This window comes from Bombus vosnesenskii, unplaced genomic scaffold (genome assembly GCF_011952255.1).
Source record: "Bombus vosnesenskii isolate JDL3184/JDL3185 unplaced genomic scaffold, Bvos_JDL3184-5_v1.1 scf7180000013353, whole genome shotgun sequence".
NCBI lineage: Eukaryota > Metazoa > Arthropoda > Insecta > Hymenoptera > Apidae > Bombus > Bombus vosnesenskii.
In genome coordinates this window covers 332731-350286 of record NW_022882989.1, presented here as the reverse complement: position 1 = coordinate 350286, position 17556 = coordinate 332731, and the positions used below count along the sequence as shown (strand labels likewise).

General features: G+C 34.9%; 4 protein-coding genes across 6 annotated transcripts; 2 read left to right on the top strand and 2 right to left on the bottom strand.

The window, feature by feature from the left end:
• Positions 1-2465: 2465 nt before the first annotated feature.
• LOC117237000 (E3 ubiquitin-protein ligase RBBP6-like) lies at positions 2466-8318 on the bottom strand. The gene is made up of 5 exons (XM_033500502.1): positions 7993-8318; positions 7780-7923; positions 7469-7703; positions 5551-6880; positions 2466-2533 (listed from the first exon to the last, which is right to left on the bottom strand). The coding sequence occupies exons 1-5, from the start codon at positions 8316-8318 to the stop codon at positions 2466-2468; spliced, it is 2103 nt and encodes a 700-aa protein (XP_033356393.1).
• A 2141-nt stretch (positions 8319-10459) lies between these two features.
• Positions 10460-12069, top strand: LOC117237006 (cytochrome c oxidase assembly protein COX11, mitochondrial). Of its 2 annotated transcripts, XM_033500517.1 has the most exons (4): positions 10460-10528; positions 10805-11034; positions 11128-11451; positions 11530-11748. In XM_033500517.1, the coding sequence occupies exons 2-4, from the start codon at positions 10831-10833 to the stop codon at positions 11674-11676; spliced, it is 675 nt and encodes a 224-aa protein (XP_033356408.1). In that variant the 5' UTR covers positions 10460-10528; positions 10805-10830; the 3' UTR covers positions 11677-11748. The 2 variants fall into 2 exon arrangements, with proteins under 2 accessions (XP_033356408.1, XP_033356409.1); XM_033500518.1 differs by lacking the exon at positions 10460-10528 and having other exon boundaries at positions 10709-11034; positions 11530-12069.
• On the bottom strand, positions 11789-15475 carry LOC117237004 (tektin-3-like). Its single transcript, XM_033500514.1, has 9 exons — positions 15371-15475; positions 14176-14268; positions 13873-14109; positions 13088-13320; positions 12849-12958; positions 12642-12790; positions 12339-12561; positions 12129-12283; positions 11789-12031 (listed from the first exon to the last, which is right to left on the bottom strand). The coding sequence occupies exons 1-9, from the start codon at positions 15436-15438 to the stop codon at positions 11821-11823; spliced, it is 1479 nt and encodes a 492-aa protein (XP_033356405.1). The 5' UTR covers positions 15439-15475; the 3' UTR covers positions 11789-11820.
• Positions 14449-17242, top strand: LOC117237005 (cytosolic Fe-S cluster assembly factor NUBP1 homolog). Of its 2 annotated transcripts, none has more exons than XM_033500515.1 (7): positions 14449-14589; positions 14980-15221; positions 15738-15839; positions 16318-16408; positions 16524-16789; positions 16885-17071; positions 17143-17242. In XM_033500515.1, the coding sequence occupies exons 1-7, from the start codon at positions 14559-14561 to the stop codon at positions 17196-17198; spliced, it is 975 nt and encodes a 324-aa protein (XP_033356406.1). In that variant the 5' UTR covers positions 14449-14558; the 3' UTR covers positions 17199-17242. The 2 variants fall into 2 exon arrangements, with proteins under 2 accessions (XP_033356406.1, XP_033356407.1); XM_033500516.1 differs by having other exon boundaries at positions 14480-14593.
• Positions 17243-17556: the final 314 nt, after the last annotated feature.

Below are 17556 nucleotides of genomic sequence, written 5' to 3'. Positions count from 1 at the left end.
AGATCACTGGGAAGCGTGGGGATCTCTGCAGCGGGCTATTAGGAGAGCGCAGAAGCGGGCCTGGGACAAACTCCTGGCCACTCTCGATTCCAATCTGTGTGTCCTTACTGAGCGGTATTGAAAAATCTTCGCCTCACACGACAGATGCAATGGACCTTCAGTACCTGGAAGGGGTCGCCGATACTCTGTTTTCCAGGGAGAAAGAGGAGGCGCGCTCCTTAGGTTTTCCGCGCCTTGCGGAGGACTGAAATACGGAACTGGAGATGTCAGAGGAGGAGTTGTCAGGGGATCGTAGGGAGGATCGGAACGCGTAAAGCTCCGGATCCCGATAGAGTCTAACCCGCCTGTTCAAAAGGTGTCTTGCCTGGGGCGAATTCTCTGGCCAGTGAAGGGAGGGACGGATGGTTCTTCTTCCGAAGCCGCGACGATCTCCAGATTTACCCTCGGCCTTTGGGCCGGTGTGTCTGTTGGATGAGTCGGGCACGCTGCTCGAGAGAGTGATAGTTGCTCGCTTAAAGTAGCACTTATCTAGGGTTATACCCGGACTGTAGGAGGGCCAATATGGTTTCCGGAGGGGGCGGTCTACGAACGATGCCATTGTTCGAGTCCGCTCCGTCGTCGAGAAGGCCGAGCGATGGGGCTGAGAGGTATTGGCGGTTTCACTGGATATCGTCAACGCCCTCAACAACTTGCCCTCAGGGAAGATAGAGGAGGTCCTGGAGTTCCACCGGGTACCTCCCTATCTCCAAAGCATTCCCGCAGGGGGACCGCCGGGATTGCAAAGGAACGCGACGGCTGATATCAATTCTCTGCCAAACCGTCAATCGCGCTCGCGTGTAAGTAAAGACAACATCGAGTTCTTAAGATGTTTCTTACGCGTTGTTGCTTTCATGCTATCATCCAAGGTAGATCTCCGAAAAACACTCTACCAGTATGTAAATAAGAAACCATACCATTCCATTTTGAAAAACAGAGTTGATCTTCATATCTTCTTGACACCTCCACTTATAGAGAAAATTAATAATATCAAATTATTTAATCTTCTATTTTCAAAAACAAGAATTATTCAGGTAATCTGTTTTAAATGCCCCACCCTGTATATATTACATATATGTCGAAGATAAGAGGACACCGGTGCCTTCCCTCTGAAACCTCGGGAAAATCCATAAAAACATTGTAATTAAAATCTACAGTTGTAACTAAACGATTTGCCGTCATTCTAACCAATTGTATTTGTTTGAGACTTGTGACAATGAGCTTGGGCTCAAGGCGACAATTAGTCGCCGAACGTGCCCGCGATCAACGGGACGAACTCTCCATCTAACAAAGGCATTGAGTATTCCTATAGCTCTCCTTAAAAGAAATATTTGTAGCGGCACGTGGCAGTAAACATTCCAACGGTTTCTGTCCCGTAGCTCGCCACACGCAGATCCTATTCTCCGGGCAGGATGTTTACCAGATGTCGACGCGTCTCCACAGTACGTGATCGGCTAGCCCGAGGACCGTCATAAACACTAATATCTAGTTACCTAAAATCCTTCAACAGATACACAGTCTTTGTCCCAGTTACGGGAAGACAGGAGAGACCTATTTTTCCACGAACGACGTCTCCTACTAGCAACCCTCCCTCAAGGGCGGCTAACATCCTTTTCTAACTACCGATATGGAGATTGGCCAATTAGCAGCAACGTCAATTTCCCTTACTTTCCGAACGTAGGATGTCCCCGACGAATCCGATGATCTCGTGTCCTTAGACACACCCCAATATAGCTTTCCTCTGTGGCATCATCGGGACGGGAAAGTCATTCTCGCTCGCGATCTCATCGATAAAAGGAGTAACCCTTTACGACCAGTGAATACTACGCGTCCGACTTAGATTTTGTGAGCACGTTCATCTATCATCCCGTCGACCGCGGATTCGTTATTGAACCTAGGATCATTGTCGTTACTTTCTTGAGTACCTAACTACCATGGTTACTTGTCCGGTTCTATAATAATCGTATTTGCACTAGTCAATGTCTTCTCTATTGCATAACGACAACGTGTAACGCAAACGAAGATTCGTTTCACGCCCCTAACCCTAATTCTAATGTAAACCCGACATATATTTATAACAATTTAAACAATTCGATATTCAGACCTAAATAAATTCTGTGCAACTAAATCGAATATTTATTTTATCCAACTTTAATCCTCTCCGGCCCCAGTATCCCTGCAGATAGCAGGTTAGCTGAAAAGTGGAATTCATTTACCAATTGCATTAACGTTAGTTAACGCTACCCATTATAAGTAAATTACCGGATAAAAATCTTACGAAGTTCAGACAAAACCCACGACAGACGAAGGTACAAAGATTTGTTTTCCTACAGCCAAGAAGGCGCTACAGATGCACTTCCAGACTGGGAATTCAATCTAATAGTTACCAAAAAAATCCTCGACAGACGAAGGTACAAAGATTTGTTTTCCTACAGCCGAGAAGGTGCTACAGATGCATTTCCAAACTGGGAATTCAATCTAGTACATACCACAGACACTATAGACCAACAATACCCATCACACACTAATACTCTTAGCTTGAAGAGACATAATAATAATAATAAAAAAAATTTTTCTCTAATTGAAATAGTCCTAAGACTATTTCTGATGGCAGCAACTACCGTATTAATCGGAAATCTAAATCAAAATTTTATATACAATAATATCATTTCAATTGTCTCTTCCGATTCAATTCAAACTAAACAGAAAATAAATTAAACAAAATATTAATTTTAATTTGATGAAATTAAACAAAGACTACACATTAAGAACGTAACACTGGGCTTCTTTCGACGCTGAAACGGGCGTGCATTACATTTGGCGTGTAAAATGGAGTGAAATGAGCGCTTCAACATAGAAATATCTCAAACGGGAGGGAATTGACGGCCAGTTTTCGTTAAAATCGACGAAATCGTTGCGATTCGCGAGCTGTTGTGCTTGTTTCGTCGCTGAAACAGACGTGCATTACACTTGACGTGTAAAATGGAGTGAAAAGAGCGTATAAACATCGAAATGTCTCCAACGGGAAGAAATTGACGGCCAGTTTTCTTTAAAATCGACGAAATCGGCGCGATTTGTGAGCTGTTGGGCTTGTTTCGAAGCTGAAACGGACGTGCATTACATTTGGCGTGTAAAATGGAGTGAAAAGAGCGCTTAAACGTCAAAATATCTCCAACGGGAAGGATTGGGCGGTTAGTCTTCGTTAAAATCGACGAAATCATCGAGATTTGCTAGCTGTTGGGCTTCTCTCGACGCTGAAATGGGACGTGCATTACACTGGGCAGTGTAAAGTGGGGGGAAATGGGAACTTAAACGTCGAAATATCTGAAACGGGAGGGAAATGGCGGTTAGTTTTCGTTAAAATCAACGAAATTGTCGCGATTTACGAACTGTTGGGCTTGTCTCGACGCTGAAACGGACGTGCATTGAACATTGCGTGTAAAATGGTGTGAAATGAGCTTTTAAACATTGAAATGTCTCCAACGGGAAGGAATTGACGGCTAGTGTTCGGCAAAATCGACGAAATCATCGCGATTTACGAGGTGTTGGGCTTCTTTCGATGCTGAAGCGGACGTGCATTGAACATTGCGTGTAAAATGGAGGGAAATGAGCTCTTAAACGTCGAAATGTCTCCAACGGGGAGGAATTGACGGATAGTTTTCGTAAGAATCGACGAAATCATCGCGATTTGCGGGCTGCTGTGCTTGTTTCGCCGCTGAAACGGACGTGCATTACACTGGGCGGTGTAAAGTGGGGAAAAATGAGCGCTTAAACGTCGAAATGTCTCCAACGAAAGTGAAATGACGGTTAGTTTTCGTGAAATTCGGCGAAATCACAGCGATTCGCGAGCTGTCGGGCTTGTTTCGTTGCTGAATTGTGTGTGCATCACATTTGGCGTGTAAAATGGAGTGAAACGAGCGCTTAAACTTCGAAACATCTCAAACCGGAGGGAAATGACGGCTAGTTTTAGGCAAAATCGACGAAATGATCGGGATTTGCGAGCTGTTGGGCTTGCTTCGACGCTTAATCGGACGTGCATTGCACTTGGCCTGTAAAATGGGGTGAATTGAGCGCTTGAAGATCGAAATATCTCCAACGGGGAGGAATTGCCAGCTAGTTTTCGCTAAAATCGACGATATCATCGTGATTTGCGACCTGTTGGGCTTGCTTCGATGTTTAATCGGACGTGCCTTACATTTGGCGTGTACAATGGAGTGAAATGAGCGAATGAACGTCGAAATATCTCAAACGGGAAGGAATTGACGGCTAGTTTTCGTCAAAATCGACGAAGTCATCGCGATTTGCGAGGTATTGGGCTTGTTACGACGCTGAAACGGGTGTGCATTACATTTGACGTGTAAAATGGCGTGAAAAGAGCGGTTGAACGTCGAAATATCTCCAATGGGAAGGGATTGACGACTAGTTTTCGTTACGATTGACGAAATCATCGCGATTTGCGAGGGGTTGTGCAAGTTTCGAAGCTAAAACGGACGTGCATTATACTTGGCGTGTAAAATGGGGTGAAATGAGCACTTGAAAGTACAAATATCTCAAAGGGGGGGAATTGACGGCTAGTTTTCGTTAAAATCGACGAAATCTTCGCGATTTGCTAGCTGTTGGGCTTGTTTCGAAGCTGAAACGGACGTGCATTACACTTGGCGTGTACAATGGAGAGAAAAGAGAGCTTGAACGTCGAAATGTCACCAACGGGAAGGAATTGACGGCTAGTTTTCGTTAAAATCGACGAAATCATCGCGATTTGCCAGCTGTTGGGTTTGTTTCGGCTCTTGAACGGTAGTGCATTACATTTGCAGTGTAAAATGGAGTGAAATGAGCGCTTAAACGTCGAAATATCTCCAACGGGAAGGAAATGACAGTTAGTTTTCGTCAAAATCGACGAAATCATCTCGATTTGAGAGCTATTTTGCTTGTTTCGACGCTTAAACTGGAGTGCATTAAGTTTGCTTTGTAAAATGGCGTGAAACGTGCACTTAAACATCGAAATATCTCCAACGGGAAGGAAATGACGGCTACTTTTCGTCAAAATCGACGAAATCATCTCGATTTGCGAGCTATTTTGCTTCTTTCGACGCTTAAGCGGTAGTGCATTACATTTGCAGTGTAAAATGGTGTTGAGAATTGTGGATCTTTGAAGCCGAAATAATGTTATAGGAACATTAAATTTATATTGACAGTTATTACTAAAATAATGATATATTTATTACATGGACGATTCTTTATATATTTATCGATACACACTTGCACGCGTCTCAGCACCTTTTAGTATACCCGACTGTAAACCGACTCTTCGACGACCCTTAACCGACTGACTGTTTACATTCCTTTGTTTCGAGACGCTGCGCACACACACACTTCCACACACTGATATATACATATAAGTATTTCTACTTCACACTTAACTCAGTCCAGCACAGAAAATTACACATATCTCAACACACCTCCTTAATTTTTTGTGCTTTGATTTCTTCTTCTTTCTTGCTTGTTTGTTCCTACTCTTTGATTTTTTTGTTTTCTTTTTATGCTTTTCTTCATCTGTACTTGTTTCAGATGAATCTGAATAAGAATCTGAATCAGAACTACTATCTTTTTTCATAGATTTCTTCTTCTTATGTTTTTTATGCTTCTTCTTCTTCTTTTTATCTGAATTATCTGAATCAGTAGTAGAACTATCTGAGGTACTGGATGAATCTTCGCTACTTGTAGATTTTGATCGCTTTTTAAGTGACTTTATATCCATTTCCTTTTCTATATCTGGCTCATCGAGTTTGAGTTTTTTGGTAGGTAATGAAACCACTTTACCATCTTCACCATCTGATTCTGAGTCTGAAGCACTATAGTCAGGTTCAAAACTAGCTTCATCGAGCATACTACGTTTACGATCGGACACAAGTCTTGGATTCTTTCTTTGCTTCTTTATAGATTCTGTAGCTGGAGGTTCAGGATTTTCATAATTTATTTTAGTTTCATTGCTTTCAGGTTTATCTTTTAAACCAATATTTTCTTTATGCTTCTGTTTCTTCTCTAAGTTTTTTTCGTTATCTTTCTTATGTTTCTTTTCTTTCCGTTTCTTATGTTCCTTGGATTTACTTCTACTTCGATGTTCTTTCTTTCTTTTCTTATCTTCCTTTGTTTTCTTGTCTCTACGCCCATCATCTTCTTCCTCTCTACTCTTTAAAAGACCTATCTTTGGGATATCATTTCTTTTAAACGTGCAAGATGACGTTCTTCCTCTTCTTTCTTTAGCTCTATCTTTTTCTCTATCCTTATCTATCCTTTCCCCTTTAGAATCGTTACGAGTCGATCTGAAATCTCCCCTCGAATCAATTCTTGGATCTCTTTCTGATCTTATATCGTGTCGTTCACTTCTGAAATCGTTTCCTTCTTTTGAAAGATCACCTCGATCTTTATTATCTCGTTTTCTGTCATCGAGGAATACCTTACGTTCACTTCCTGGTATAGTTAATGATGAATCAACGCGTCTATCTAATAGTGAAGATATTCGTTTATCTCTTGTACTTCTAGGAGATCTACTTCTAGATTGATTTTCACTTTTCATCTCACGTCTATCTAAAAAGCTTTTTATGGGACTAATTTTTCTTTCTTTATTTTCATCTACTTTTTCACCTAATCTTTCTTTGGCGGAAAGTCTTGTAGGTGAATAAGTTTCTGGAACTGGTTTGAATTTTGTCCGGTCTAATTTAGCTTTCTTCACAGGTTCCGTTATTTCAACATTTCTTTCGTTTCTTCCTACATTTATAGTAACGTTCACGCTCTTCCTTGCTTCTCTATTAGGTTCAACTTCAAGTACTTTAGGCTCTGGATTCTAATATAGTACTTTTTGTACTTTCACTTATCTTTTTAATTTCGATAGGTCTAATGGCATTTATAGCCTTTTGGAAAATCGCATTTTCTGCTCTTTCAATGTAACTACTTATCTTATATAAACCATGATCTTTGAATGATATCCCTATCAACTTTCTGTATTTGTTATATATCTTTAAAGTATTTCCTGCTGAGACTATCTTATTTTCATTCGTTACTCTTGCATAGCTAATTAAGTTATTATCCATTTCTTTCACGTAAAATACATTAGACATTGTAATTTTAATCCTCCTTTTGTTTACTTCAAAGTAAGTTAAAATTTTTCCGACTTTTGTTCCTTTTAGAATTTTACCGTCTCCTAACATTATATTTATCGGGTTTTTTAAATTTTCGTACTCAACAAAATAAGAGTCATTATTTATAATGTTATCTGAACATCCACTATCCAATATCCAATCTATTTTTCGCGTATCGCTATTACATACCGTAATTTCATTTTTATTATTTTCGCGCTCTACTCTCGTTAGGAAAGATCCAATTTCTTGGTCGTCGTAGCCCTCGTTGTGTGAATAATTTGCGTCGTGTTGACTTGCCTCGTAGTAGCGTTGTTGCCGGCCTCTGCTTTGTCCTCGTTGGCCAAATCCTCGTTGGCCGTATCCTCGTCTTCTTTGGCCAAAACTTCGTCCGCCGCGACCCCTATTCTACTGCGTCTGATACGCACCTCCTTGCCGTTGCGTTCTTCCATTGTTTGCGCCATTGTTTCCGCCTCTATACGTGTTTGTGCAATTTTTTGCCATGTGACCGTACTTTCCACAGCCATAGCACTTTATGTCCTTTTTTTCGGCTGTAAATACATTTGACTTTGTTCTATCACTTTCTTTCTTGCTACGCGTTTCCCACATTATAATTTTATTTTTCAAAAATTCACATGTTTGATCACTTTCTTTCACTGAGTCGATTAAGTCCCCAATATAGTTCAATGATTCTGGTAGTGCTTTCAGCATGTAGTCGAGTTTTTCACGTTCGCTTACATTTGCACCAGCACTCTTTAATTCATTGATCGTTTTTTCAAATTCCGTGAAAAATGAATTTGATTCTTCAAAGTCTTTCAACCTCATCATGTCTAGTCTACTTCTTATACAAATTTGCACTGCTGTTGATTCCTTCATATACATCTCATCAAACTTTTGCATTATTTTTAAAGCAGTGTCTTGATCACCAACAAATTCTAATTGCTCATTCGCTATACTACTATAGATGTAGTTCATCGCCCATTGATTCTTTTCATCCCACTTATCTTGCGCATCCGTGTCCATTTTCTCTCGTGTAACCGGTTCATAACATTTTTTACACTTTAAATACATTAATATTCTCTTCTTCCACATTTTGTAATCACGTCCATCGAATATTTGAACCTTAATTTCGTCGTCCCTTGGCATCTTGATTCGTTTTTTTATTTTCACCCCCTTTTTTTCAAAAATAATTCTCTTTATTATTCAGATTCCTTTTATTTGTTCTGGCAACAGCCCTTCTATCTCTTAGAAGTTATTTCCAATTTTTTATCTTTCCTAAATCGACTTTTATACATTCACTCCTTGACACGTGGTTCCTTAACATTGAATCTCAGCAACCACGATTTTTGCTACCATGTTAAGAATAGTGGATCTTTGAGGCCGAAATAATGTTATAGGAACACTAAATTTATACTGAGGATTAATATTAAAACAATGATATATTTATTTCATGGACGATTCCTTATATATTCATCGATACACACTTGCACGCGTCTCAGCATTTTCTTCTATACCCGACTGTAAACCGACTCTTCGACGACTCTTAACCAACCCTTCGACGGACCTTAACCGACTGAAGAGTTTACATTCATCTGTTTTCGAGACGCTTCAGACACACATACTTCCACACACTGATATTCACATACAAGTATCTCTACTACGCATTTAACCTAGTCTAGCACAGAAAATTATACATATCTCAACATATACAATAATAATTCTTGATTGTTAAGAGTAATAGTCAACTCAACTAAACTTTGCTCTATGAGGCTACGCTTGTTTGTGCTAAAACCATCATGGTATAATTGTCACGTGACGGTTTACACCATAGTAACGCGGAGTTCGGCACGTAATTATTTCTGCGGGTGCTGCAATCTTCGTTTCTGCTGGTGTCCTTCTGAAAGTATTAGGGTTTCTTCTCTCCGCTGATGTGATTTTCGTAGACGTGTTGTTGAAATTTTCCTTTTTCAGAAGTCCTTGCTGCTGCATTCTTCTTACAGTATTAGTTTCTGCTGATGATAAGTCGTACCCTTCTTGATGCGTAATTACCTTTGCTGGTGCCGATACTTGATCTCTTGGAGCGTTGCAGTTGCTTGTTTATCGTACTGGGTATTGTGGTGGGCAGAATCCGCGCAAGGCGGTACATGTCGCGGACCTCTCATTGTTCTTCGATTTCGAAATTCTTGGATCAGGTTTTAATTTTGTTCAATTTTTCATACCTTCCATTTTTATATAGTGGAATTTTTCCTTAATTTAATCAGGTTTTAATTTCTTTATTCCCTGGCCACCTCACATTCTTCGTTTTATCAGATCTGCCTTTTTTCTTTTCTGGGTCTGTTGTTTGCTTCATCAGGGTTTGCATTCATTCCATTGTGTCTCCGGAGTGGAATGCGGTCAATTTTACTCGGATTATTGTTTTCTACTATTGGTTTTCCTATTATAGATAAGAAAGTATCTTTAAACATGTTGTATTCGCTTACCGCATCTTGTCATATTTCTATCTTTTTTTTTAAGAGGGGACTAAGGTTAATTCGTACAAAAATAAGGCATATTTTTGTGAATTATTTGTGACGACACAGTTAAAATCGCTTTATTAAAACCAGTAGTACATTAAAGTATGACATTCGAAGAATATTGTATAAAATTTTCACGGAGAAATATTAAAAAATACGGCAATAGCAGCAATTATTCGGACGTGTCTCGGAAAAAAGGTAGAATTGTGATGCCCCTGATAACTTGGTGCTGGATCATCTGAAATCAAAAAATCAAAGGTAACGCCCAAATGTTTTCCCCAGGTAACGCTGGGGAAAACTGTTACCTAACGAATGAACTTTGATTTTTTCTGAGACACGTCCGAATAATTGTTGCCATTGCTGTATTTTTTAATATTTCTCCGTGAAAATTTTATACAATATTCTTCGAATGTCATACTTTAATGTACTATTGGTTTTAATAATGAGATTTTAACTGTGTCGTCACAAATAATTCACAAAAACGTGCCTTATTTTTGTACGAATTAACCTTAGTCCCCCTTAAGATTCTTTTCCTCCTGGATTTGGAGAAAGAGGAATTTGTTCCGAAGATTAGCGATAATTAGCATTGACTACTTGTTTCTGGCTGTAGATTCTTGTTATATGCTAGCGTAGAACTGCTTCCAGCGCTTGGCCGCAAGGTGCAGCCCCAGTCCGGGAACAACTAGAACAGTGAGCGTGAGCGAGCATCATTTCCTCCCTCTCTCTTAACACCGACTAACGAGCGGCGGCAGTATACATGTGGTACATGCCCGATTAGACAAGGGCAGAAGCGATTTCTATACAGTGCTTTGTTCTTATTGCCATATCGTATCCATTTAAACGGTAATATATAATTTGCATATTCTATCTTTATATCTCTATGGTTGCTAGTCTTGCGAGTCTTGATAGTGATGACATTGTTCGCGCAAAAGAGACTTGGTTATTATTTTAAACAAGCAATTCTCCATAAATTTGTGAAACAAATATGATAAACTAAATCGAATTTTCATAAATATGACTAAAATATGTTATGAAATTAGTCTTTTTTCACCAAATTGTACATTGCATTTGGTAAATCTACTTTATGGTAGATTTTGAAAAGTTTTCATAAACTTTTAGGTTAAATTAATAAAGGAGAAAATAAAATGCACACGAAAATCTATCAAAATATATTGAATTACTACAGAAGGCAAGTACATACGAATGTGTCTCGAGTTTTGTTTAATCAATATTACGATGCGACTCACAAAAGACGAATGCGTTCTTCGCGTTTATATTGGAGCGGATTTGGTATTTTAGTCGTTGGTTTTACTTATGCTTCCGTGCCTTTATATAGAATATTTTGTCAGGTAATTATCGTTGTTTTTAAAATATGCTATCCATATTTTAATATGTACCTTACGTTTGACATTATGATGTTTGAGAATAAATTTCCTTAATAGTCATATAATTATGGTGGTACTGTATCAACCAATCATGATAACAGCAAAGTGCATTCAATGAAACCTATTAAGGATAGAGTGATAAAAATAAAATTTAATGCTGATACAGCAGCCATGATGCAATGGAATTTCAAACCACAACAAAATTTTATAAAAGTTGTTCCTGGAGAAACTGCCTTAGCATTTTACACAGCAAAAAATCCATTAAATGTACCAGTGACTGGTATATCTACTTATAACGTAGTACCATATGAAGCTGCACAATATTTTAATAAAATTCAGTGTTTTTGTTTCGAAGAACAACAACTTAATCCACATGAAGAAGTAGGTTTAATAAAATAATTGCATTATTATAGAGATAGGAAGTCATTTAATTATGTTATCTAATGTGTATTGTTAAAGGTTGACATGCCAGTATTTTTTTACGTTGATCCAGAGTTTGTTGATGATCCAAAAATGGAAAATGTTGAAGAAATTGTACTTTCCTATACATTCTTTGAAGCCAAAGAAGGAATGACATTTCCTATACCGAGTTTCATGAAAAAATAGTAAAAATTGTAAAAAAAGGATGTTAGTGTTTTGACAAATATATGTTCAATACCTAATATGTTGTTAATTACATTACATTGTTTAAATTTTTGGGGAAGACAATGTAATAATATATAATAATAACTATGTATTTATTGGTGAGCATTAACATTTGAAAAGAATATTAATTGGATAAGCACGTCTAAGACCAGAGACTTTTTCTCGATCAATATGTATTGCGTCAATCTTTAGTATAAGATCGTGCTCCAGCATTGCTCGTGTTTTTAATAATTTCTGATGTTGATTCTCTAGTTCTTTCAATGTTCTGTGCATCCTTTCTATTTGATGATTTATTTCTCCAATTTCCTTCTGAAGGCTGTGAAAGTAAAATACATTAAAAAGATATTAAAAGTTTTCTTTTCTTATTTCTTATTATCCTTTGTAATCATGAAAATAAACACATTAAAATGAACCTTATATGCGCATAATCACGACAAAGCTCTATGTCCGGGCGATGCAATCTACCTTCAAATCTAGTATGTGCTACCTTCAGTATGTAACTCTTATCTCCAATAGCTTTATGCATCAACTCCATGTTTTTCTCAACATCAAAGATTTCTTGTTGTATCTAAAAATAGTATGTTACACTGTTATTTCAATATATGGAATATAACTATTTGTACCATTTGTAAATGTTGTTGAAGTTTATTTTTAGCTTCAAGTAATTCAGAAGATCTATGTGCTAAAGCATTGTTCGTATTATTCCATGCATCCCACATTTCTTGTGTAATTTTAATCATAAGAGCTTCTACATTTGTCTTTAATTGGCAAGATTTATTCCTCTCTATCTGTGATTTCTGAACTATCTGATTAGCAGTGTGTATCCATGTATCTTGTTCAGCAAAGCTAATGAGATAGATAAATTTAATTTTTACATAAAGCAACCTGTTAATACAAATTGGATTTATTTACAAAATTTTATATACCATGCATCATATTTTTCAATTCCGTTATAATATTGCAGTCCGTGACTGTAATTGTTCAAGTGATGACACATTGTATCTATTTCTAATGCATTTTCTTTATTCTTTAGGTCCAATTCTAATTGACATTGAGAGATTCTGCAGTTCCGTAGCTGCAAGTAAAATTGGTTTATGATCACACTAAAATTTAATCACTTAATTCAATATTACCTGATCCTTGCATTTATCTAAGTAAGTTCTCAATTTTATTTTATTTTTATTTAAGATTTCTATTTCCCTAAATAAACATTTCTCCGAATCGTCATGTACAAGTTCTGTATCTGTACAACAGGGAGATGGAACAGTATTACTAGATTATATATTCTAATGACAACAATAGCAATAGCAACCAATAACATTATTATTCACAGCAATGATATTTTATTTACTATCAAACTTATTTGCCATACCTTTCCTAGCTTCTCTATGATAAAGACACTCTTCTGCTATATGTAATGGATCTTCAATGTCTTTGATAGCTTTATCTAAAGCAGAATGACAATCTTGCAATTTTTCAATTTCCTGAAGTAACCTTTCTAATTCCAATGTTATTTCATTCCTCCAAAAATTGACATCATTTATTCTTTCACCAAGTCTTCTGCTGGTATTGTATTGTCCAGATTGTACTTTCTCTTCAGCATCTCTGTTACAGTATTTGTTTATTATTATTATGTACATTATAACATATACATGCAATTTGACTTACTAAAGTTGCTTCCAAAAGTATTCAGATAGTAACAAAATTTGACTATATATACTGTGATATATCGTTTCCTCTCTTTTTTCTATGAAACACTATCTATTGTACTATAAAATTGTATATTGTTAATTTAACACATATTTTTATAAATATATTATACAATAATATAAATTAATCGAAATTATATTCAATTATTCCGTAACAAAAATATTTGGACATGTAAAAGTAAGTATTATTTGCATTATATACACAAAATTCCACAAATTATTTACTTTGTTTAAATATCATTCCACATTTTGTATTCATTACCTCAATTTTTAAACCTAAATCCCATATAGAATTTGAGATATACTTGATTCTAAAATCTGTAAAACTATATTCATAGCATAGAATTTCATATAGAACATTCATATAGAATTCATAATAAAACAAGACTAGTAATAAGATTAACGAAAAATAGCGTTCTATTAGTGTAGAATCTGATATGGCGTTTACCTAATAATTCGCAAAGTTTCGTTTCTCACTCTCTCTGATGAATATCTACATGCATCTGCTTCGTTGTAATATTTCATTTGTTTCTGAAACCATTCATTTGGTGTATATCGCGTATGTAGAACAGTTTTTGAAGCATGCAGTGCATCACATTTATATCCCGTCACTAAATTAGGAAATCTTAATGAATTTGGTTTATTTGCAGCATCTGATGCATAATTGGGTGTTGATTGTGTAATTCTACAAAAAAATATTTTTTGTGAGACATGAATTAAATGAAGCAATACTAATCTATCGAAAACTTACAAGGGTAGAATTTTAACATTTTTATATTCCATACTGGGACGCCAAGACAAATTATAACCACCGTCAAAATTACTCCACAATTGCAACTGTTTCAAATTTTACATAAATAAAATATATTAAAAGAGAAAATATTGCACTTATTTTAACTAGGGTCAGAAGCTAACAATGGTAAAATAAAGTGAAAATTTTAAATCGCATCTCATTTAAATTTTGTAAGGATGATGAATTTGAGATTTAATCCTTAGCATAAAATGGGAATTGAGAAATCACTAAACTGTTTTTAAAAAATATGAAACATTTTTAGATAGATTTTAGACGTTATCTTTTTATCTGTTACTTGAACAATTATTAGTCCCAGTTAGTTTAGTTGGTTATTATCCAACATGGCAGATATACCTGGTGATATACCACAACGTAAGTATATATGCAACAAAAAATATTTCACAAAATATTTAATATATCATTTATAATTTGGTATTATAATTATTATATACGATAACTATAATTATTACATACGATAACTAATTCAAGTGTGCGAAGAATCACTTTTAATTTAGTAATACGTTTGTATTTATATGTAAGGTTATATTATATTGTGTTTTTAATTTCAATATTTGTTTCAATGATTTAAAAGATAAGCAACATCTTCAAATGTACCTGCTTGAATTGTTTGAATTATTATAATTGTTGTAATAATGTTTTTTATAGAAACTGAATGTAATAATTCTATACATCTAGCATGAATGCAACATATTAGTAAAACCTTACTTGTTATATAGTGGATAAATAATAACATTTTTATAGATTGTCCTGGTACTGCAAATAAAGATGCAGGGAAGGTATCAATATGCGCTGGTTGTCCAAATCAAATGATATGCGCGTCTGGTATTGCCAGACAACCGGATCCTACTATAGATCTTGTTAAAGAAAGGCTTTCCACAGTTAAAAATAAACTAATGGTGTTATCTGGTAAAGGGGGAGTTGGTAAAAGTACTATAACGTCATTAATATCCAGATTCTTGGCAGCAAGCAATGCTGATATAAATGTATGTATCTTTCTAACATAAAAATTGTGAGAAATAATTATTTTAAACTTTTATTTTATGAAGTATTGTTATCTATACATTTTTATGTCATATGTTTTACAATATAAACTAAATGTTATCTTAGTTAATATTATATTAAAAATGCTTACCTTCTTGTAGCAAGAACATCCATATTGTTTTCTATGTATATATCAACAGAGCAATTTCTAGCAATCATTACAGTTTATAGTATACAGTTCATGCTAAAGAATATACTTACACTCTTTTACTTTTATATATATATATAACAAATATTTTATATATAATATAAAATATATATATATCATACATTTATTATATTATCCTATAGCAGTATTTTATTTGATCATTGATTATATATATTAAGCCTTTAATATTCTATATGATGTAATTGTAACCTTAAGTATAAGTAAAGAAATTGTTTATAACATATATAAAGCTCAATTTTATAGATTTTTAATTTTGCTGAATGATAATTTAAAATAACAAATTTTGTAGGTTGCGATACTAGATATTGATATTTGTGGACCATCTCAACCAAGAGTATTAGGTGTGATAGGTGAACAAGTTCATCAAAGTGGATCAGGATGGTCGCCAGTGGTAAGTTTTTATAGACAGAAATAAATTCAGATAAATATGTAGTACCATATTTGGATATAGTAAGGTTATACAGGGTGTTTCTAATAATTGAGTTGTAATATTGTTCTAGGTAAAGTTAGAATAAAATAGTAAAGTAAAATTTATTGTTTAACACACTCTATTATAAATAAGACTATACAACTTTTGTCATAACGGCACTAGTGTAGTTGCAAAGTACAATTTCTTTTTAATGGCATCTCAAAATGGTTTTGGGAAAAGTCATTTTGGGAAAACTCAACACTTTTCAGCATGTTTTACTTTCTTTCAAAGTTCTTGTTAGAAAGTTGGAATCAAACTTTAGGAGTATGTAACATTCATAAAATAAAGAATACTAATAAATGTGAATGGAAATATCATTAATTTCGAACTTATATTTTCAAATATGAGTCTATATAAAGTTAATAGAACTCGTTTATTAATGTTGCTTCTCTTTTTGTAGTATATAGAAGACAATTTGTCACTAATGTCTATTGGATTTTTACTTACAAGTCCAAGTGATGCAGTGATATGGAGAGGACCCAAAAAAAATGGTATTTGATTTATAGCTACTTCTGTTTTCCATATATGTACACATTTTTATTAACAATAATAATAATAATTTTTACTATTATTCATATACATTCTTGTTCATTTTATTATTTCTAGGAATGATTAGACAATTTTTATCAGAAGTAGATTGGGGTTCATTGGATTATCTTATTTTGGATACACCCCCTGGTACATCGGATGAGCATTTATCAGCAACTTCATATCTTAAAGATGCTGGCATTACAGGAGTAATAATAGTAACAACTCCACAACAGGTTGCTTTATTAGATGTGAGAAAAGAAATTGATTTTTGCAGAAAAGTGAATATACCAATTTTAGGTGTTATTGAAAATATGAGTATCTTCATGTGTCCTAATTGTAAAGTAAGTATGAAAAAGATAATATTAAGTTGATTAGATAATGTTACTGTAATTTGAATTGTTATTGTTATTTTTATGAGCACCTTTTTCTTATGCAGAATTCTGTAGAAATATTCCCAGCATTAACAGGTGGTGGTTATGCAATGGCTAAAGAATTGAATATAGAATTTTTGGGTTCTCTACCATTGGATCCACTTTTGGCTAAGTGTTGTGATGAGGGAAAAAATTTTTTAACGGAACTACCAGAATCACCAACTATTTTGACATTACAGACGATTGTTCAAAGTAAGTTTTTCTAAGTGACACATATTTTTGTATGGCGTTTGTATTGTGCAAATTAATCTTTTTTATTTCAGAAATTATTGAACAATGTGAAAAAATAAAAAACAACTATGAGATTGATATAACTTAAAAGAAAAAATGTGATATTTATATTACAAGAACATGTATGTGTGTATTAAAATTGTGTAAAAAATGTAAAATATTGTTTCCTTTTCTTTCTTAATATATTTTATACATTTAATAAGTGTCCATTCCTTTTAGTATACTTTGCAGTCTATATAAGTATGATAATGCGCGATATGATGTGTTTAAAATTTTGTAATGATATATTTGTATAGAATGTAGAATAAAGTAAGCATATTTAACCATTTATAACTATTTGAATTACTTCATGATGAATACAATAAGAACTAGGCCACTATACATTACAGCACTACTATAAGCACTAATTATAGTAAATAATATGTCAATAAGCGTAATATAAAATA